General features: G+C 50.7%; 1 protein-coding gene across 1 annotated transcript; it reads left to right on the top strand.

The window, feature by feature from the left end:
- The first annotated feature begins 1,305 nt into the window (after window positions 1–1,305).
- LOC142923907 (ADP-ribosylhydrolase ARH1-like) lies at window positions 1,306–23,113 on the top strand. Its single transcript, XM_076064900.1, has 2 exons — window positions 1,306–3,682; window positions 11,650–23,113. The coding sequence occupies exons 1-2, from the start codon at window positions 3,460–3,462 to the stop codon at window positions 11,814–11,816; spliced, it is 390 nt and encodes a 129-aa protein (XP_075921015.1). The 5' UTR covers window positions 1,306–3,459; the 3' UTR covers window positions 11,817–23,113.
- Window positions 23,114–23,222: the final 109 nt, after the last annotated feature.

Genomic DNA, 23,222 nt, shown 5'->3' with positions numbered 1-23,222 from the left:
TCCTGCACAGATGCCATATTTTCTGTCCGTCTGCTACAGCAGAGGTGTAGGGAATTCCAACAAGACCTACATCTCTGCTTTATTGACCTGGACAAGGCCTATGATATCATCAGTAGGCCTGGGCTCTGGGTTGTTCTTCGTGCTTTCGGAGTCCCTGACCCTCTGCTCACGATCATTAAGGACCTTCATGATGGTGAGCGGGCCCGGGTAAAACTACGTGGCCGGGAGTCAGAGCCATTCCCTGCTCACTTTGGGGTGCGACAGGGATGTCCTCTGGTTCCCACATTATTTAACATCTATTTTGACCATGTAGTTCATGAAGCCTTCAATAGCTGTATCGGAGGCATTTCCAGATGCAATGAGAGGCTGATCGATGCCCGGGTGCAGTCAAGGGATGGCTCCCTATTAGTCAACCATTTTACATATGCCGATGATCTTGTAATTGCTGAACACTCAGAGGAGGAGTTGGAGGCGCTGCTGCTGAGACTGGAGCTTGCCACCAAGAGGTGGGGCCTTACCATCAGCCCCACCAACATTGAGCACCTGCCTGGGTATTTTGTACCATCAGATTCTCCACCCCCACAACTCCAAATTGGTGATAGGGCAGTTGTGGAGAGAGTGGAGAGTGTCCCATACCTGGGCAGTGTGCTTATGACTGGCTCCAGTTTAACAGCAGAGGTGTCACTCCGAATCAGTCGAGCGGCATTATCTTTTCATCGGTTGCGTAATGCTGTGTGGAAGCTACCTGGTCTGTCGCTCCACACGAAGCTTCAGGTCTTCTCGGCCAGAGTCATTCCCTCCCTTCTCTACGCTTGCGAAACGTGGACCCCCCCTAATGGAACATCTTCGCCGGTTAGAAACATTTAGCCTGGCCTGCCTACGATCCATCCTGGGTTTAACCAGCAGGCTGGATTGTGTGAGGAGCTCACAAATCCTTGAAAGATCTGGGCAAGGTCCCATCGGTGAGCTCCTCCGGCAGGCAAGGCTGCGTTGGCTGGGTCATGTAGCCCGCATGCCCAGCCACCGCATGCCGAAACAGCTTTTGTTCGGCCGGATCGAGGGGTCTAAACGGGTGTGGCACGGGCTAGAGAAGAGATGGAGTGATGTGGTACAGGAGGACGTGGAGCTGAGTGGACTTGCCGATGACCGGTACCAGCGGTGTCAGGATCGGCCTCTGCGGAGGAGGCTCGTGAAGGACGCTACTGGGCAGTTGGAGGCAGTCGCCCTCCAACAACAACGGAGGGCGGAGGAGCGACGCTCACAACAACGAGCGGAGCGCCGGGTGGCTAAATCACAGCAGGTTGGCACAGTAGGGGGCACAGGTGGTGCATCAGCCACTCATCGCAGTCGTCTCAGTCAGTCGACTCGTGGCACCTGCTGGGTCTGCCCCGTGACCTCCCCATGCACCTAGCTTGGCACAGCAGCAGCAGCAGGCAACCCATGTCACCTGCTGGGTCTGCCCCGTGACCTCCTGCCAGCGGGCGTTCGACACTTCACGTGGTAGCCTCAAGGTGCACATGGCCTGGCACAAGCGTCTTGATGACGTCACCGCCACTTAGTGGCGAATGGCGGTTGTTGTTGTTGTTGTTTTGAGTGTGTACGAGTGTGTGTGTATGTATGAGTGTGAGTGAGTGTGTGAGTGTGTGTGAGAGTGAGTGAGTGTGTGAGTGTGTGTGAGAGTGAGTGTGTGTGTGTGTGAGAGTGAGTGTGTGTGTGAGTGTGTGTGAGAGTGAGTGAGTGAGTGTGTGAGTGTGTGTGAGAGTGAGTGAGTGTGTGAGTGTGTGTGAGAGTGAGTGAGTGTGTGAGTGTGTGTGAGAGTGAGTGAGTGTGTGTGTGTGAGAGTGAGTGAGTGAGTGTGTGAGTGTGTGTGAGAGTGAGTGAGTGTGTGAGTGTGTGTGAGAGTGAGTGAGTGTGTGAGTGTGTGTGAGAGTGAGTGAGTGTGTGAGTGTGTGTGAGAGTGAGTGTGTGAGTGTGTGTGAGAGTGAGTGAGTGTGTGTGTATGTATGAGTATGAGTGAGTGTGTGAGTGTGTGTGAGAGTGAGTGTGTGAGTGTGTGTGAGAGTGAGTGAGTGTGTGAGTGTGTGTGAGAGTGAGTGAGTGTGTGAGTGTGTGTGAGAGTGAGTGAGTGTGTGAGTGTGTGTGAGAGTGAGTGTGTGAGTGTGTGTGAGAGTGAGTGAGTGTGTGAGTGTGTGTGAGAGTGAGTGAGTGTGTGAGTGTGTGTGAGAGTGAGTGAGTGTGTGTGTATGTATGAGTGTGAGTGAGTGTGTGTGTATGTATGAGTATGAGTGAGTGAGTGTGAGTGTGTGTGAGAGTGAGTGAGTGTGTGAGTGTGTGTGAGAGTGAGTGAGTGTGTGTGTATGTATGAGTGTGAGTGAGTGTGTGTGTATGTATGAGTATGAGTGAGTGAGTGTGAGTGTGTGTGAGAGTGAGTGAGTGTGTGAGTGTGTGTGAGAGTGAGTGAGTGAGTGTGTGTGAGAGTGAGTGAGTGTGTGAGTGTGTGTGAGAGTGAGTGTGTGTGTATGTATGAGTATGAGTGAGTGTGTGTGTATGTATGAGTATGAGTGAGTGAGTGTGTGTGAGAGTGAGTGAGTGTGTGTGTGTGAGAGTGAGTGAGTGTGTGAGTGTGTGTGAGAGTGAGTGAGTGTGTGAGTGTGTGTGAGAGTGAGTGAGTGTGTGAGTGTGTGTGAGAGTGAGTGAGTGTGTGAGTGTGTGTGAGAGTGAGTGTGAGTGTGTGTGAGAGTGAGTGAGTGTGTGTGAGAGTGAGTGAGTGTGTGAGTGTGTGTGAGAGTGAGTGAGTGTGTGTGTATGTATGAGTATGAGTGAGTGTGTGAGTGTGTGTGAGAGTGAGTGAGTGTGTGTGAGAGTGAGTGTGTGAGTGTGTGTGAGTGAGTGTGTGTGAGAGTGAGTGAGTGTGTGAGTGTGTGTGAGAGTGAGTGAGTGTGTGAGTGTGTGTGAGAGTGAGTGAGTGTGTGTGTATGTATGAGTATGAGTGAGTGTGTGAGTGTGTGTGAGAGTGAGTGAGTGTGTGTGTATGTATGAGTATGAGTGAGTGTGTGAGTGTGTGTGAGAGTGAGTGAGTGAGTGTGTGAGTGTGTGTGAGAGTGAGTGAGTGAGTGTGAGTGTGTGTGAGAGTGAGTGAGTGAGTGTGTGAGTGTGTGTGAGAGTGAGTGAGTGTGTGAGTGTGTGTGAGAGTGAGTGAGTGTGTGAGTGTGTGTGAGAGTGAGTGAGTGAGTGTGAGTGTGTGTGAGAGTGAGTGAGTGAGTGTGAGTGTGTGTGAGAGTGAGTGAGTGAGTGTGTGAGTGTGTGTGAGAGTGAGTGAGTGAGTGTGTGAGTGTGTGTGAGAGTGAGTGTGTGTGTGTGTGTTGTCTCCGCCGTAGATACCTTCTGGAGCGCAACATCGCCGAGGATACCGCCACCACCTCCGCCACCGCCACCACCGCCTCCACCGCCTCAAGGGCCATGTTCCCCGAGAGCCTCGGGACCCCAGAGGGCCGTGACGAGGCCTACCGGGCCTGGAGCCTGGACGGCTGGGCAGGACGCAGCGGCCATGACGCCCCCATGATCGCCTACGACGCCGTCCTGCGAGCCGCCCCGAGCATGGAACGTCGGACCTCGGAGGGGGAACCCGAGGGGACGGCCCAGGGCTGGGAGCTGCTGTGCAACTACGGAATGTTCCACGGAGGTGAGGGGGGCGGAGCGTGGGGGGGGGGGGTGGGGTCTCTGTGTGGGGCTCTGTGTGGGTCTCTATGGGTCTCTGTGTGGGTCTCTGTGTGGGTCTCTATGGGTGTGGGTCTCTGTGGGTCTCTGTGTGGGTCTCTGTGGGTCTCTGTGGGTCTCTCTGTGGGTCTCTCAGTGGGTCTCTGTGTGGGTCTCTGTGTGGGGCTCTGTGTGGGTCTCTGTGTGGGTCTCTGTGGGTCTCTATGGGTGTGGGTCTCTGTGTGGGTCTCTGTGTGGGTCTCTGTGGGTCTCTGTGTGGGTCTCTGTGTGGGGCTCTGTGTGGGTCTCTCTGTGTGGGTCTCTGTGTGGGTCTCTGTGTGGGTCTCTGTGTGGGGCTCTGTGTGGGTCTCTGTGTGGGGCTCTGTGTGGGTCTCTGTGTGGGTCTCTGTGGGTCTCTGTGTGGGTCTCTGTGTGGGTCTCTGTGTAGGTCTCTGTGTGGGTCTCTGTGGGTCTCTGTGTGGGTCTCTGTGTGGGTCTCTGTGTAGGTCTCTGTGTGGGTCTCTGTGTGGGTCTCTGTGGGTCTCTGTGTGGGTCTCTGTGTGGGTCTCTGTGTGGGTCTCTGTGGGTCTCTGTGTGGGTCTCTGTGTGGGTCTCTGTGGGTCTCTGTGTGGGTCTCTGTGGGTTTCTGTGTGGGTCTCTGTGTGGGTCTCTGTGGGTCTCTGTGTGGGTCTCTGTGTGGGTCTCTGTGTGGGTCTCTGTGTGGGTCTCTGTGTGGGGCTCTGTGTGGGTCTCTGTGTGGGTCTCTGTGGGTCTCTGTGTGGGTCTCTGTGGGTCTCTGTGTGGGTCTCTGTGTGGGTCTCTGTGTGGGTCTCTGTGTAGGTCTCTGTGTGGGTCTCTGTGTGGGTCTCTGTGGGTCTCTGTGTGGGTCTCTGTGTGGGTCTCTGTGTGGGTCTCTGTGGGTCTCTGTGTGGGTCTCTGTGTGGGTCTCTGTGGGTCTCTGTGTGGGTCTCTGTGGGTTTCTGTGTGGGTCTCTGTGTGGGTCTCTGTGGGTCTCTGTGTGGGTCTCTGTGTGGGTCTCTGTGTGGGTCTCTGTGTGGGTCTCTGTGTGGGGCTCTGTGTGGGTCTCTGTGTGGGTCTCTGTGGGTCTCTGTGTGGGCCTCTGTGGGTCTCTGTGTGGGTCTCTGTGGGTCTCTGTGTGGGTCTCTGTGGGTCTCTGTGTGGGTCTCTGTGTGGGTCTCTGTGGGTCTCTGTGTGGGTCTCTGTGTGGGTCTCTGTGTGGGTCTCTGTGTGTCTCTGTGTGTGTCTCTATGGGTCTCTGTGTGGGGCTCTGTGGGTCTCTGTGTGGGTCTCTGTGTGGGTCTGTGTGGGTCTCTGTGTGGGTCTCTGTGGGGGACTCTGTGGGTCTCTGTGTAGGTCTCTGTGTGGGTCTCTGTGTGGGTCTCTGTGGGTCTCTGTGTGGGTCTCTGTGTGGGTCTCTGTGTGGGTCTCTGTGTGGGTCTCTATGGGTCTCTGTGTGGGTCTCTGTGTGGGTCTCTGTGTGGGTTTCTGTGTGGGTCTCTGTGTGGGTCTTTGTGGGTCTCTGTGTGGGTCTCTATGTGGGTCTCTGTGGGTCTCTGTGTGGGTCTCTGTGTGGGTCGCTGTGTGGGTCTCTGTGGGTCTCTGTGTGAGTCTCTGTGTGGGTCTCTGTGTGGGTCTCTCTGTGGGTCTCTGTGTGGGTCTCTGTGTGGGTCTCTGTGTGGGTCTCTGTGTGGGTCTCTGTGTGGGTCTCTGTGTGGGTCTCTGTGTGGGTCTCTGTGTCGGTCTCTGTGTGAGCCTCTGTGTGGGTCTCTGTGTGGGTCTCTGTGTGGGTCTCTGTGGGTCTCTGTGTGGGTCTCTGTGTGGGTCTCTGTGTGGGTCTCTGTGTGGGTCTCTGTGGGGGTCTCTCTGTGTGGGTCTCTATGGGTCTCTGTGTGGGTCTCTGTGGGTCTCTGTGTGGGTCTCTGTGTAGGTCTCTGTGTGGGCCTCTGTGTGTCTCTCTGTGTGGGTCTCTGTGTGGGTCTCTGTGTGGGTCTCTGTGTGGGTCTCTGTGTGGGTCTCTGTGTGGGTCTCTGTGTGGGTCTCTGTGTGGGTCTCTGTGTGGGTCTGTGTGGGTCTCTGTGTGGGTCTCTGTGGGTCTCTGTGTGGGTCTCTGTGGGTCTCTGTGTGGGTCTCTGTGGGGGTCTCTGTGGGTCTCTGTGTGGGTCTCTGTGTGGTCTCTGTGTGGGTCTCTGTATGGGTCTCTATGGGTCTCTGTGGGTCTCTGTGTGGGTCTCTGTGTGGGGCTCTGTGTGGGTCTCTGTGGGTCTCTGTGTGGGTCTCTGTGGGTCTCTGTGTGGATCTCTGTGTGGGTCTCTGTGGGTCTCTGTGTGGGTCTCTCTGGGTCTCTATGGGTCTCTGTGTGGGTCTCTGTGTGGGTCTCTGTGTGGGTCTCTGTGTGGGTCTCTGTGTGGGTCTCTGTGTGGGTCTCTGTGGGTCTCTGTGTCGGTCTCTGTGTGGGCCTCTGTGTGGGTCTCTGTGTGGGTCTCTGTTTGGGTCTCTGTGGGTCTCTGTGTGGGTCTCTGTGTGGGTCTCTGTGTGGGTCTCTGTGTGGGTCTCTGTGGGTCTCTATGTGGGTCTCTGTGTGGGTCTCTTTGTGGGTCTCTGTGGGTCTCTGTGTGGGTCTCTGTGTGGGTCTCTGTGGGTCTCTGTGTGGGTCTCTGTGGGTCTCTATGGGTCTCTGTGTGGGTCTCTGTGTGGGTCTCTGTGTGGGTCTCTGTGTGGGTCTCTGTGTGGGTCTCTGTGTGGGTCTCTGTGGGTCTCTGTGTCGGTCTCTCTGTGGGCCTCTGTGTGGGTCTCTGTGTGGGTCTCTGTGTGGGTCTCTGTGGGTCTCTGTGTGGGTCTCTGTGTGGGTGTCTGTGTGGGTCTCTGTGGGTCTCTATGTGGGTCTCTGTGTGGGTCTCTGTGTGGGTCACTGTGGGTCTCTGTGTGTGTCTCTGTGTGGGTCTCTGTGTGGGTCTCTGTGTGGGTCTCTGTGTGGGGCTCTGTGTGGGGCTCTGTGTGAGTCTCTGTAGGTCTCTGTGTGGGTCTCTGTGTGGGTCTCTGTGTGGGTCTCTGTGTGGGTCTCTGTGTGGGTCTCTATGTGGGTCTCTATGGGTCTCTGTGTGGGTCTCTGTGTGGGTGTCTGTGTGGGGCTCTGTGGGTCTCTGTGTGGGTCTCTGTGTGGGTCTCTGTGTGGGTCTCTGTGTGGGTCTCTGTGTGGGTCTCTGTGTGGGTCTTTGTGGGTCTCTGTGTGGGTCTCTGTAGGTCTCTGTGTGGGTCTCTGTGTGGGTCTCTGTGTGGGTCTCTGTGTGGGTCTCTGTGTCGGTCTCTGTGTTGGTCTCTGTGTGGGTCTCTGTGGGGGTCTCTGTGTGGGTCTCTGTGGGTCTCTGTGGGTCTCTGTGTGGGTCTCTGTGTGGGTCTCTGTGTCGGTCTCTGTGGGTCTCTGTGTGGGTCTCTGTGTGGGTCTCTGTGTGGGTCTCTGTGTGGGTCTCTGTGTGGGTCTCTGTGTGGGTCTCTGTGTGGGTCTCTGTGTCGGTCTCTGTGTGGGTCTCTCTGTGGGTCTCTGTGTGGGTCTCTGTGTGGGTCTCTGTGTCGGTCTCTGTGTTGGTCTCTGTGTGGGTCTCTGTGTGGGTCTCTGTGGGGGACTCTGTGGGTCTCTGTGTAGGTCTCTGTGTGGGTCTCTGTGTGGGTCTCTGTGGGTCTCTGTGTGGGTCTCTGTGTGGGTCTCTGTGTGGGTCTCTGTGTGGGTCTCTGTGTGGGTCTCTGTGTGGGTCTCTGTGTGGGTCTCTCTGTGGGTCTCTGTGTGGGTCTCTGTGTGGGTCTCTCTGTGGGTCTCTGTTTGGGTCTCTGTGTGGGTCTCTCTGTGTGGGTCTCTGTGTGGGTCTCTGTGTGGGTCTCTGTGTGGGTCTCTGTGTGGGTCTCTGTGTGGGTCTCTGTGTGGGTCTCTATGGGTCTCTGTGGGTCTCTGTGTGGGTCTCTGTGTGGGTCTCTGTGTGGGTCTCTGTGTGTGTCTCTGTGTGGGTCTCTGTGTGGGTCTCTGTGTGGGGCTCTGTGGGTCTCTGTGTGGGGCTCTGTGTGGGTCTCTGTGTAGGTCTCTGTGTGGGTCTCTGTGTGGGTCTCTGTGTGGGTCTCTGTGTGGGTCTCTGTGTGGGTCTCTGTGTGGGTCTCTGTGTGGGTCTCTGTGTGGGTCTCTGTGTGGGTCTCTGTGTGGGTCGCTGTGTGGGTCTCTGTGGGTCTCTGTGTGGGTCTCTGTGTGGGTCTCTGTGTGGGTCTCTCTGTGTGGGTCTCTATGGGTCTCTGTGTAGGTCTCTGTGTGGGTCTCTGTGTGGGTCTCTGTGTGGGTCTCTGTGTGGGTCTCTGTGTGGGTCTCTGTGTGGGTCTCTGTGTGGGTCTCTGTGTGGGTCTCTGTGTAGGTCTCTGTGTGGGTCTCTGTGTGGGTCTCTGTGGGTCGCTGTGTGGGTCTCTATGGGTCTCTGTGTGGGTCTCTGTGTGGGTCTCTGTGTGGGTCTCTGTGTGGGTCTCTGTGGGGGACTCTGTGTGGGTCTCTGTGTGGGTCTCTGTGTGGGTCTCTGTGTGGGTCTCTGTGTGGGTCTCTGTGTGTGTCTCTGTGTGGGTCTCTGTGTGGGTCTCTGTGTGGGTCTCTCTGTGGGTCTCTGTTTGGGTCTCTCTGTGAGTCTCTGTGTGGGTACACACACAGGTACACACACACACAGCTACACACACACACACAGCTACACACACACACACAGAGCTACACACACACAGCTACACACACACACAGGTACACACACACACAGCTACACACACACACACAGCTACACACACACACAGCTACACACACACACACAGCTACACACACACACAGCTACACACACACACACACAGCTACACACACACGTGTACACACACACACACACAGCTACACACACACAGCTACACACACACAGCTACACACACATACACACAGCTACACACACACACACACAGCTACACACACACGTGTACACACACACACACACAGCTACACACACACACACAGCTACACACACACACAGCTACACACACATACACACACACAGCTACACACACACACACAGCTACACACACACACGTGTACACACACACACACACAGCTACACACACACACAGCTACACACACATACACACACACACAGCTACACACACACGTGTACACACACACACACAGCTACACACACACACACAGCTACACACACACAGCTACACACACACAGGTACACACACACACACACAGCTACACACACACGTGTACACACACACACACACAGCTACACACACACACACAGCTACACACACACACACAGCTACACACACACACACACAGCTACACACACACGTGTACACACACACACAGCTACACACACACAGCTACACACACACACACAGCTACACACACACACAGCTACACACACACAGCTACACACACACACAGCTACACACACACACAGGTACACACACAGCTACACACACATACACACACAGCTACACACACACACACAGCTACACACACACACAGGTACACACACACACACAGCTACACACGCACACACACAGCTGCACACACACACACAGCTACACACACACACACACACAGCTACACACACACACACAGCTACACACACACACAGGTACACACACACACACAGCTACACACACACACACACAGCTACACACACACGTGTACACACACACACGTGTACACACACACACACAGCTACACACACACACACACACAGCTACACAACAACAACAACAACAACCGCCATTCGCCACTAAGTGGCGGTGACGTCACCACGACGCTTGTGCCAGGCTATGTGCACCCTGAGGCCACGTGAAGTGTCGAACGCCCGCTGGCAGGAGGTCACGGGGCAGACCCAGGTGCCACGGGTCGACTGACTGAGATGACTGGCTGATGCACCACCTGTGCCCCCTACTGTGCCAACCTGCTGTGCTTTAGCCACCCGGCGCTCCGCTCGCTGTTGTGAGCGTCGCTCCTCCGCCCTCCGTTGTTGTTGGAGGGCGACTGCCTCCAACTGCCCAGTAGCATCCTTCACGAGCCTCCTCCACAGAGGCCGATCTTGACACCGCTGGTACCAGTCATCGGCAAGTCCACTCAGCTCCACGTCCTCCTGTACCACATCACTCCATCTCTTCTCTAGCCCGTGCCGCGCCCGCTTAGCCCCCTCAATCCGGCCAAACAAAAGCTGTTTCGGCATGCGGTGGCTGGGCACGCGGGCTACATGACCCAGCCATCGCAGCCTTGCCTGCCGGAGGAGCTCACCGATGGGACCCTGCCCAGATCTTTCAAGGATTTGTGAGCTCCTCACACAATCCAGTCTGGTTAAACCCAGGATGGATCGTAGGCAGGCCAGCCTAAATGTTTCTAACCGGCGAAGATGTTCCATTAGCTACACACACACGTGTACACACACACAGCTACACACACACACAGGTACACACACACGTGTACACACACACACAGGTACACACACACACACAGCTACACACACACACACGTGTACACACACACACACAGCTACACACACACAGCTACACACACACACAGCTACACACACACACACACAGCTACACACACACACAGCTACACACACACAGCTACACACACACACACACAGCTACACACACACACAGCTACACACACACACACAGCTACACACACACACACAGCTACACACACACAGCTACACACACACACAGCTACACACACACACACAGCTACACATACACACACGTACACACACACACAGCTACACACACACGTGTACACACACACAGCTACACACACACACACAGCTACACACACACACACAGCTACACACACACACACACAGCTACACACACACGTGTACACACACACACACAGCTACACACACACGTGTACACACACAGCTACACACACACAGCTACACACACACACACAGGTACACACACACACAGCTACACACACACACACAGCTACACACACACACAGCTACACACACACACACACACAACTACACACACACACACAGCTACACACACACACACAGCTACACACACACGTGTACACACACAGCTACACACACACAGCTACACACACACACACAGGTACACACACACAGCTACACACACACACACACAGCTACACACACACACACACAGCTACACACACAGCTACACACACACACACAGCTACACACACACACAGGTACACACACAGGTACACACACACACAGCTACACACACACAGGTACACACACACACACGTGTACACACACACACACAGCTACACACACACACACAGCTACACACACACAGCTACACACACACACACAGGTACACACACAGGTACACACACACACAGCTACACACACACAGGTACACACACACACACGTGTACACACACACACACACAGCTACACACACACGTGTACACACACAGCTACATACACACAGGTACACACACAGGTACACACACACACACAGCTACACACACACGTGTACACACACACACAGGTACACACACGTACACACACAGGTACACACACACAGGTACACACACACACAGGTACACACACACACAGCTACACACACACACAGCTACACACACACACACAGCTACACACACAGCTACACACACCCACACAGCTACACACACACACAGCTACACACACACACAGGTACACACACACAGGTACACACACACACAGCTACACACACACGTGTACACACACACACAGCTACACACACACACACACAGCTACACACACACGTGTACACACACACACACACGTGTACACACACACACACACACGTGTACACATACACACACGTGTACACACACACATACACACAGCTACACACACACACGTGTACACACACCTACCCACACCGTCCGGTGTCCATGTGTGATCGCAGGGGACAGCGACAGCACCGGAGTGATCGCGGGGGCCTGTTGGGGGGCCCTCTGGGGTCTGGAGGGGGTCCCTGTGGGCAACAGCGAACACCTCGAATATCACGACAGACTCATCCACGCAGCTGACTCTCTCTACCGCCTAGCCTGGCCCCACACAGCCGCTGAGTAGTCACTCACTGTGTAGTCACTCACTGTGTAGTCACTCACTGTGTAGTCACTGTGTAGTCACTCACTGTGTAGTCACTCACAGTGTAGTCACTGTGTAGTCACTCACTGTGTAGTCACTGTGTAGTCACTGTGTAGTCACTCACTGTGTAGCCACTCACTGTGTACTCACTCACTGTGTAGTCACTCACTGTGTAGTCACTGTGTAGTCACTCACTGTGTAGTCACTGTGTAGTCACTGTGTAGTCACTGTGTAGTCACTGTGTAGCCACTGTGTAGTCACTCACTGTGTAGTCACTGTGTAGTCACTCACTGTGTAGTCACTGTGTAGTCACTGTGTAGTCACTCACTGTGTAGTCACTGTGTAGTCACTCACTGTGTAGTCACTGTGTAGTCACTCACTGTGTAGTCACTGAGTAGTCACTGTGTAGTCACTGAGTAGTCACTGTGTAGTCACTGTGTAGTCACTCACTGTGTAGTCACTGTGTAGTCACTGTGTAGTCACTCACTGTGTAGTCACTCACTGTGTAGTCACTCACTGTGTAGTCACTGTGTAGTCACTGTGTAGTCACTCACTGTGTAGTCACTCACTGTGTAGTCACTCACTGTGTAGTCACTGTGTAGTCACTCACTGTGTAGTCACTCACTGTGTAGTCACTCACTGTGTAGTCACTCACTGTGTAGTCACTCACTGTGTAGTCACTCACTGTGTAGTCACTGTGTAGTCACTCACTGTGTAGTCACTGTGTAGTCACTCACTGTGTAGTCACTCACTGTGTAGTCACTCACTGTGTACTCACTGAGTAGTCACTGTGTAGTCACTCACTGTGTAGTCACTGTGTAGTCACTCACTGTGTAGTCACTCACTGTGTAGTCACTCACTGTGTACTCACTGTGTAGTCACTGTGTAGTCACTCACTGTGTAGTCACTCACTGTGTAGTCACTGTGTAGTCACTGTGTAGTCACTCACTGTGTAGTCACTCACTGTGTAGTCACTGTGTAGTCACTCACTGTGTAGTCACTCACTGTGTAGTCACTCACTGTGTAGTCACTCACTGTGTAGTCACTGTGTAGTCACTCACTGTGTAGTCACTGTGTAGTCACTCACTGTGTAGTCACTCACTGTGTAGTCACTCACTGTGTAGTCACTGTGTAGTCACTGTGTAGTCACTCACTGTGTAGTCACTCACTGTGTAGTCACTGTGTAGTCACTGTGTAGTCACTCACTGTGTAGTCACTCACTGTGTAGTCACTGTGTAGTCACTCACTGTGTAGTCACTCACTGTGTAGTCACTCACTGTGTAGTCACTGTGTAGTCACTCACTGTGTAGTCACTCACTGTGTAGTCACTCACTGTGTAGTCACTGTGTAGTCACTCACTGTGTAGTCACTCACTGTGTAGTCACTGTGTAGTCACTCACTGTGTAGTCACTGTGTAGTCACTCACTGTGTAGTCACTCACTGTGTAGTCACTCACTGTGTAGTCACTGTGTAGTCACTGTGTAGTCACTCACTGTGTAGTCACTCACTGTGTAGTCACTGTGTAGTCACTCACTGTGTAGTCACTGTGTAGTCACTCACTGTGTAGTCACTCACTGTGTACTCACTCACTGTGTAGTCACTCACTGTGTAGTCACTGTGTAGTCACTCACTGTGTAGTCACTGTGTAGTCACTCACTGTGTAGTCACTGTGTAGTCACTCACTGTGTAGTCACTGTGTAGTCACTCACTGTGTAGTCACTCACTGTGTACTCACTCACTGTGTAGTCACTCACTGTGTAGTCACTGTGTAGTCACTCACTGTGTAGTCACTGTGTAGTCACTGTGTAGTCACTGTGTAGTCACTCACTGTGTAGTCACTCACTGTGTAGTCACTGTGTAGTCACTCACTGTGTAGTCACTCACTGTGTAGTCACTCACTGTGTAGCCACTCACTGTGTAGTCACTCACTGTGTAGTCACTCACTGTGTAGTCACTCACTGTGTAGTCACTCACTGTGTAGTCACTCACTGTGTAGTCACTCACTGTGTAGCCACTCACTGTGTAGTCACTGTGTAGTCACTCACTGTGTAGTCACTCACTGTGTAGCCACTCACTGTGTAGTCACTGTGTAGTCACTCACTGTGTAGTCACTGTGTAGTCACTGTGTAGTCACTCACTGTGTAGTCACTGTGTAGTCACTCACTGTGTAGTCACTGTGTAGTCACTCACTGTGTAGTCACTCACTGTGTAGTCACTCACTGTGTAGTCACTGTGTAGTCACTGTGTAGTCACTCACTGTGTAGTCACTGTGTAGTCACTCACTGTGTAGTCACTGTGTAGTCACTGTGTACTCACTCACTGTGTAGTCACTGTGTAGTCACTCACTGTGTAGTCACTCACTGTGTACTCACTGAGTAGTCACTGTGTAGTCACTGTGTAGTCACTCACTGTGTAGTCACTCACTGTGTAGTCACTCACTGTGTACTCACTGAGTAGTCACTGTGTAGTCACTCACTGTGTAGTCACTGTGTAGTCACTCACTGTGTAGTCACTGTGTAGTCACTCACTGTGTAGTCACTGTGTAGTCACTCACTGTGTAGTCACTCACTGTGTAGTCACTCACTGTGTAGTCACTGTGTAGTCACTCACTGTGTAGTCACTGTGTAGTCACTCACTGTGTAGTCACTCACTGTGTAGTCACTCACTGTGTAGTCACTCACTGTGTAGTCACTCACTGTGTAGTCACTGTGTAGTCACTCACTGTGTAGTCACTGTGTAGTCACTCACTGTGTAGTCACTCACTGTGTAGTCACTCACTGTGTAGTCACTGTGTAGTCACTCACTGTGTAGTCACTGTGTAGTCACTCACTGTGTAGTCACTCACTGTGTAGTCACTGTGTAGTCACTGTGTAGTCACTGTGTAGTCACTCACTGTGTAGTCACTCACTGTGTAGTCACTGTGTAGTCACTCACTGTGTAGTCACTGTGTAGTCACTGTGTAGTCACTCACTGTGTAGTCACTGTGTAGTCACTGTGTAGTCACTCACTGTGTAGTCACTCACTGTGTAGTCACTGTGTAGTCACTCACTGTGTAGTCACTCACTGTGTAGTCACTCACTGTGTAGTCACTCACTGTGTACTCACTGAGTAGTCACTGTGTAGTCACTCACTGTGTAGTCACTTTGTAGTCACTCACTGTGTAGTCACTCACTGTGTAGTCACTCACTGTGTAGTCACTGTGTAGTCACTGTGTAGTCACTCACTGTGTAGTCACTCACTGTGTACTCACTGAGTAGTCACTGTGTAGTCACTCACTGTGTAGTCACTGTGTAGTCAATCACTGTGTAGTCACTGTGTAGTCACTCACTGTGTAGTCACTCACTGTGTAGTCACTCACTGTGTAGTCACTGTGTAGTCACTGTGTAGTCACTCACTGTGTAGTCACTCACTGTGTAGTCACTCACTGTGTAGTCACTGTGTAGTCACTCACTGTGTAGTCACTCACTGTGTAGTCACTGTGTAGTCACTGTGTAGTCACTCACTGTGTAGTCACTGTGTAGTCACTCACTGTGTAGTCACTCACTGTGTAGTCACTCACTGTGTAGTCACTCACTGTGTAGTCACAGAACAATAGACTCACACAGAGACCTAGAGAACAATAGACTCACACAGAGACCTAGAGAACAATAGACTCACACAGAGACTTAGAGAACAATAGACTCACATAGAGACCTAGAGAACAATAGACTCACACAGAGACATAGAGAACAATAGACTCACATAGAGACCTAGAGAACAATAGACTCACACAGAGATCTAGAGAACAATAGACACACACAGAGACCTAGAGAACAATAGACTCACATAGAGACCTAGAGAACAATAGACTCACACAGAGACCTAGAGAACAATAGACTCACACAGAGACATAGAGAACAATAGACTCACACAGAGACCTAGAGACCAATAGACTCACACAGAGACATAGAGAACAATAGACTCACACAGAGACATAGAGAACAATAGACTCACACAGAGACCTAGAGAACAATAGACTCACACAGAGACATAGAGAACAATAGACACACACAGAGACCTAGAGAACAATAGACTCACATAGAGACCTAGAGAACAATAGACTCACACAGAGACCTAGAGACCAATAGACTCACATAGAGACCTAGAGACCAATAGACTCACATAGAGACCTAGAGAACAATAGACTCACATAGAGACCTAGAGAACAATAGACTCACATAGAGACCTAGAGAACAATAGACTCACATAGAGACCTAGAGAACAATAGACTCACACAGAGACCTAGAGAACAATAGACTCACATAGAGACCTAGAGAACAATAGACTCACACAGAGACCTAGAGAACAATCGACTCACACAGAGACATAGAGAACAATAGACTCACACAGAGACCTAGAGAACAATAGACTCACACAGAGACCTAGAGAACAATAGACTCACACAGAGACCTAGAGAACAATAGACTCACACAGAGACCTAGAGAACAATAGACTCACACAGAGACCTAGAGAACAATAGACTCACACAGAGACCTAGAGAACAATAGACTCACACAGAGACCTAGAGAACAATAGACTCACACAGAGACCTAGAGAACAATAGACTCACACAGAGACCTAGAGAACAATAGACTCACACAGAGACCTAGAGAACAATAGACTCACATAGAGACCTAGAGAACAATAGACTCACACAGAGACCTAGAGAACAATAGACTCACATAGAGACCTAGAGAACAATAGACTCACATAGAGACCTAGAGAACAATAGACTCACACAGAGACATAGACAACAATAGACTCACATAGAGACCTAGAAAAGAATAGACTCACACAGAGACCTAGAGAACAATAGACTCACACAGAGACCTAGAGAACAATAGACTCACACAGAGACCTAGAGAACAATAGACTCACACAGAGACCTAGAGAACAATAGACTCACACAGAGACCTAGAGAACAATAGACTCACACAGAGACATAGAGAACAATAGACTCACACAGAGACCTAGAGAACAATAGACTCACACAGAGACCTAGAGAACAATAGACTCACATAGAGACCTAGACAACAATAGACTCACACAGAGACCTAGAGAACAATAGACTCACACAGAGACCTAGAGAACAATAGACTCACACAGAGACCTAGAGAACAATAGACTCACATAGAGACCTAGAGAACAATAGACTCACAGAGAGACATAGACAACAATAGACTCACACAGAGACCTAGGGAACAAAAGACTCACATAGAGACCTAGAGAACAATAGACTCACACAGAGACCTAGAGAACAATAGACTCACACAGAGACCTAGAGAACAATAGACTCACACAGAGGCCTAGAGAACAATAGACTCACACAGAGACCTAGAGAACAATAGACTCACACAGAGACATAGAGAACAATAGACTCACACAGAGATCTAGAGAACAGTAGACTCACATAGAGACCTAGAGAACAATAGACTCACACAGAGACATAGAGAACAATAGACTCACATAGAGACATAGAGAACAATAGACTCACACAGAGATCTAGAGAACAATAGACTCACATAGAGACCTAGAGAACAATAGACTCACATAGAGACCTAGAGAACAATAGACTCACACAGAGACCTAAAGAATAATAGACTCACATAGAGACCTAGAGAACAATAGACTCACACAGAGACCTAGAGAACAATAGACTCACACAGAGACCTAGAGAACAATAGACTCACACAGAGACATAGAGAACAATAGACTCACATAGAGACTTAGAGAACAATAGACTCACACAGAGACCTAGAGAACAATAGACTCACATAGAGACCTAGAGAACAATAGACTCACATAGAGGCCTAGAGAACAATAGACTCACATAGAGACCTAGAGAACAATAGACTCACATAGAGAACAATAGACTCACACAGAGACCTAGAGAACAATAGACTCACACAGAGACTTAGAGAACAATAGACTCACACAGAGACCTAGAGAACAATAGACTCACACAGAGACCTAGAGAACAATAGACTCACACAGAGACCTAGAGAACAATAGACTCACATAGAGGCCTAGAGAACAATAGACTCACACAGAGACATGAGAACAATAGACTCACATAGAGACCTAGAGAACAATAGACTCACACAGAGACCTAGAGAACAATAGACTCACATAGAGACCTAGAGAACAATAGACTCACACAGAAACATAGAGAACAATAGACTCACATAGAGACCTAGAGAACAATAGACTCACACAGAGACCTAGAGAACAATAGACTCACACAGAGACCTAGAGAACAATAGACTCACACAGAGACCTAGAGAACAATAGACTCACACAGAGACCTAGAGAACAATAGACTCACACAGAGACCTAGAGAACAATGGACTCACATAGAGACCTAGAGAACAATAGACTCACACAGAGACTTAGAGAACAATAGACTCACACAGAGATCTAGAGAACAGTAGACTCACATAGAGACCTAGAGAACAATAGACTCACACAGAGACATAGACAACAATAGACTCACATAGAGACCTAGAGAACAATAGACTCACACAGAGACCTAGAGAACAATAGACTCACACAGAGACCTAGAGAACAATAGACTCACATAGAGGCCTAGAGAACAATAGACTCACACAGAGACCTAGAGAACAATAGACTCACACAGAGACCTAGAGAACAATAGACTCACACAGAGACATAGAGAACAATAGACTCACACAGAGACCTAGAGAACAATAGACACACATAGAGACCTAGAGAACAATAGACTCACATAGAGACCTAGAGAACAATAGACTCAGAGACCTAGAGAACAATAGACTCACACAGAGACCTAGAGAACAATAGACTAACACAGAGACCTAGAGAACAATAGACTCACACAGAGACCTAGAGAACAATAGACTCACACAGAGACCCTAGAGAACAATAGACTCACACAGAGACCTAGAGAACAATAGACTCACACAGAGACCTAGAGAACAATAGACTCACACAGAGACCTAGAGAACAATAGACTCACACAGAGACATAGAGAACAATAGACTCACATAGAGACCTAGAGAACAATAGACTCACACAGAGACCTAGAGAACAATAGACTCACACAGAGACCTAGAGAACAATGGACTCACATAGAGACCTAGAGAACAATAGACTCACACAGAGACCTAGAGAACAATAGACTCACACAGAGACCTAGAGAACAATAGACTCACACAGAGACCTAGAGAACAATGGACTCACATAGAGACCTAGAGAACAATAGACTCACACAGAGACTTAGAGAACAATAGACTCACACAGAGATCTAGAGAACAGTAGACTCACATAGAGACCTAGAGAACAATAGACTCACACAGAGACCTAGAGAACAATAGACTCACACAGAGACCTAGAGAACAATAGACTCACACAGAGACCTAGAGAACAATAGACTCACACAGAGACCTAGAGAACAATAGACTCACACAGAGACCTAGAGAACAATAGACTCACATAGAGACATAGAGAACAATAGACTCACACAGAGACCTAGAGAACAATAGACTCACACAGAGACCTAGAGAACAATAGACTCACACAGAGACCTAGAGAACAATAGACTCACACAGAGACATAGACAACAATAGACTCACATAGAGACCTAGAGAACAATAGACTCACACAGAGACCTAGAGAACAATAGACTCACATAGAGACCTAGAGAACAATAGACTCACACAGAGACATAGACAACAATAGACTCACATAGAGACCTAGAGAACAATAGACTCACACAGAGACCTAGAGAACAATAGACTCACACAGAGACCTAGAGAACAATAGACTCACACAGAGACCTAGAGAACAATAGACTCACACAGAGACATAGACAACAATAGACTCACATAGAGACCTAGAGAACAATAGACTCACACAGAGACCTAGAGAACAATAGACTCACATAGAGACCTAGAGAACAATAGGCTCACACAGAGGCCTAGAGAACAATAGACTCACATAGAGACCTAGAGAACAATAGACTCACACAGAGACCTAGAGAACAATAGACTCACACAGAGACCTAGAGAACAATAGACTCACACAGAGACCTAGAGAACAATAGACTCACACAGAGGCCTAGAGAACAATAGACTCACATAGAGACCTAGAGAACAATAGACTCACATAGAGAACAATAGACTCACACAGAGACCTAGAGAACAATAGACTCACACAGACACCTAGAGAACAATAGACTCACACAGAGACCTAGAGAACAATAGACTCACATAGAGACCTAGAGAACAATAGACTCACACAGAGACCTAGAGAACAATAGACTCACACAGAGACCTAGAGAACAATAGACTCACATAGGGACCTAGAGAACAATAGGCTCACACAGAGGCCTAGAGAACAATAGACTCACACAGAGACCTAGAGAACAATAGACTCACACAGAGACCTAGAGAACAATAGACTCACACAGAGACCTAGAGAACAATAGACTCACACAGAGACCTAGAGAACAATAGACTCACACAGAGGCCTAGAGAACAATAGACTCACATAGAGACCTAGAGAACAATAGACTCACACAGAGACCTAGAGAACAATAGACTCACACAGAGACCTAGAGAACAATAGACTCACATAGAGAACAATAGACTCACACAGAGACCTAGAGAACAATAGACTCACACAGAGACCTAGAGAACAATAGACTCACATAGCGAACAATATACTCACACAGAGACCTAGAGAACAATAGACTCACACAGAGACCTAGAGAACAATAGACTCACACAGAGACCTAGAGAACAATAGACGCACATAGCGAACAATAGACTCACACAGAGACCTAGAGAACAATAGACTCACACAGAGACCTAGAGAACAATAGACTCACACAGAGACCTAGAGAACAATAGACTCACATAGAGACCTAGAGAACAGTAGACTCACATAGAGACATAGAGAACAATAGACTCACATAGAGACCTAGAGAACAATAGACTCACACAGAGACCTACAGAACAATAGACTCACACAGAGACCTAGACAACAATAGACTCACACAGAGACCTAGAGAACAATAGACTCACACAGAGACCTAGAGAACAATAGACTCACATAGAGATCTAGAGAACAATAGACTCAGAGACCTAGAGAACAATAGACTCACACAGAGACCTAGAAAACAATAGACTCACACAGAGACCTAGAGAACAATAGACTCACACAGAGACCTAGAGAACAATAGACTCACATAGAGAACAATAGACTCACACAGAGACCTAGAGAACAATAGACTCACACAGAGACCTAGAGAACAATAGACTCACATAGCGAACAATAGACTCACACAGAGACCTAGAGAACAATAGACTCACACAGAGACCTAGAGAACAATAGACTCACACAGAGGCCTAGAGAACAATAGACTCACACAGAGACCTAGAGAACAATAGACTCACACAGAGACCTAGAGAACAATAGACACACATAGAGAACAATAGACTCACACAGAGACCTAGAGAACAATAGACTCGCATCAGCAGCATTTGGTCAGCGCAAGCAAAACTCTGGACCGGTTTCCACATTCAGCGTCTCATCAGCAGCAACAGCAGGAGCAGGGCTGTTCTCCGCTCGAGTCAACGCTTCGGGATCTACCCCAGACGCTTATAGGCAGGGAACGGTTTCAACATTGAGGGTCTCATCAGTCGCAGCTGAGTCAACCCCCGCTCGGTCCGGTGCTGTTTGGGTGCATGGTGTTAAATGCGCGTTAAAGATTTGCATGCGGCGCATGTGTTGGCCAACGTGTGCCTTTGTGTGTCTCGGCGGAGACGCTGACCCTCAGACCCGGTCTCCCCGAGTCTCGGTAGAGACTCGGGGAGACCGGGTCCCGGTCTCCCCGAGTCTCCGTGGAGACTCTAACTCTGAGACCCGGTCTCCCCGAGTCTCAGCGGAGACTCTGACCCTGAGACCCGGTCTCCCCGAGTCTCAGCGGAGACTCTGACCCTGAGACCCGGTCTCCCCGAGTCCCGGTGAAGACTCTGACCCTGAGACCCGGTCTCCCCGAGTCTCCGTGGAGACTCTAACTCTGAGACCCGGTCTCCCCGAGTCTCAGCAGAGACTCTGACCCTGAGACCCGGTCTCCCCGAGTCCCGGTGAAGACTCTGACCCTGAGACCCGGTCTCCCCGAGTCTCCGTGGAGACTCTAACTCTGAGACCCGGTCTCCCCGAGTCTCAGCAGAGACTCTGACCCTGAGACCCGGTCTCCCCGAGTCTCAGCGGAGACTCTGACCCTGAGACCCGGTCTTCCCGAGTCCCGGCGAAGTCTCTGACCATGAGACCCGGTCTCCCCGAGTCTCGGAAGAGACTCTAACTCTGAGACCCGGTCTCCCCGAGTCTCGGTGAAGACTCTGACCCTCAGACCCGGTCTCCCCGAGTCTCGGTGGAGACTCTGACCCTGAGACCCAGCGGACACTCTGACCCTGAGACCCGGTCTTCCCGAGTCTCGGTGGAGATTCTGACCCTGAGACCCGGTGGAGACTCTGACCCTGAGACCCGGTCTCCCCGAGTCTCAGTGAAGACTCTGACCCTGAGACCCGGTCTCCCCGAGTCTCGGCGAAGTATCTGACCCTGAGACCCGGTCTCCCCGAGTCTCAGCGGAGACTCTGACCCTGAGACCCGGTCTCCCTGAGTCTCGGTGAAGACTCTGACCCTGAGACCCGGTCTCCCCGAGTCTCGGTGGAGACGCTGACCCTGAGACCCAGTGGAGACTCTGACCCTGAGACCCGGTCTCCCCGAGTCTCGGTGAAGACTCTGACCCTGAGACCCGGTCTCCCCGAGTCTCGGTTAGGACGCTGACCCTGAGACCCAGTGGAGACTCTGACCCTGAGACCCGGTCTCCCCGAGTCTCGGTGAAGACTCTGACCCTGAGACCCGGTCTCCCAGAGTCTCAGTGGAGACTCTGACCCTGAGACCCGGTCTCCCCGAGTCTCAGCGGAGACTCTGACCCTGAGACCCGGTCTCCCTGAGTCTCGGTGAAGACTCTGACCCTGAGACCCGGTCTCCCCGAGTCTCAGCGGAGACTCTGACCCTCAGACCCGGTCTCCCCGAGTATCAGCGAAGACTCTGACCCTGAGACCCGGTCTCCCTGAGTGTCGGTGAAGACTCTGACCCTGAGACCCGGTCTCCCCGAGTCTCAGCGGAGACTCCGAGTCTCGGGAATGTTTATTTATGCAGAGATTTACGAAATAAATTCATAAATCGACTTCCATTGTATTGGTACTGTGGTTTGTCAGGTTATAGATGCCTTAGTCTGGCTTTATGAGTCTGGCTCTATGAGCCCTGGGGGAGCCTTAGTCTGGCTCTATGAGCCTTAGT

The sequence above is a fragment of the Petromyzon marinus genome, unplaced genomic scaffold (genome assembly GCF_048934315.1).
Source record: "Petromyzon marinus isolate PM22_M1 ecotype Great Lakes invasive population unplaced genomic scaffold, UKy_Petmar_22M1.pri1.0 PM_Scaffold_88, whole genome shotgun sequence".
NCBI lineage: Eukaryota > Metazoa > Chordata > Hyperoartia > Petromyzontiformes > Petromyzontidae > Petromyzon > Petromyzon marinus.
Note: the sequence above shows the minus strand (reverse complement) of the source record. Positions and strands in the feature narration are given on the sequence as shown.

What these genes read in the sequence shown, in the direction of transcription:
- LOC142923907 (XM_076064900.1), top strand. Translation starts at nt 3,460, where the DNA reads ATGTTCCCCGAGAGCCTCGGGACCCCAGAGGGCCGTGACGAGGCCTAC. An exon ending in CTACGGAATGTTCCACGGAG is followed by an intron (nt 3,683 to 11,649) that starts GTGAGGGGGGCG and finishes GTGTGATCGCAG; the next exon opens with GGGACAGCGACAGCACCGGA.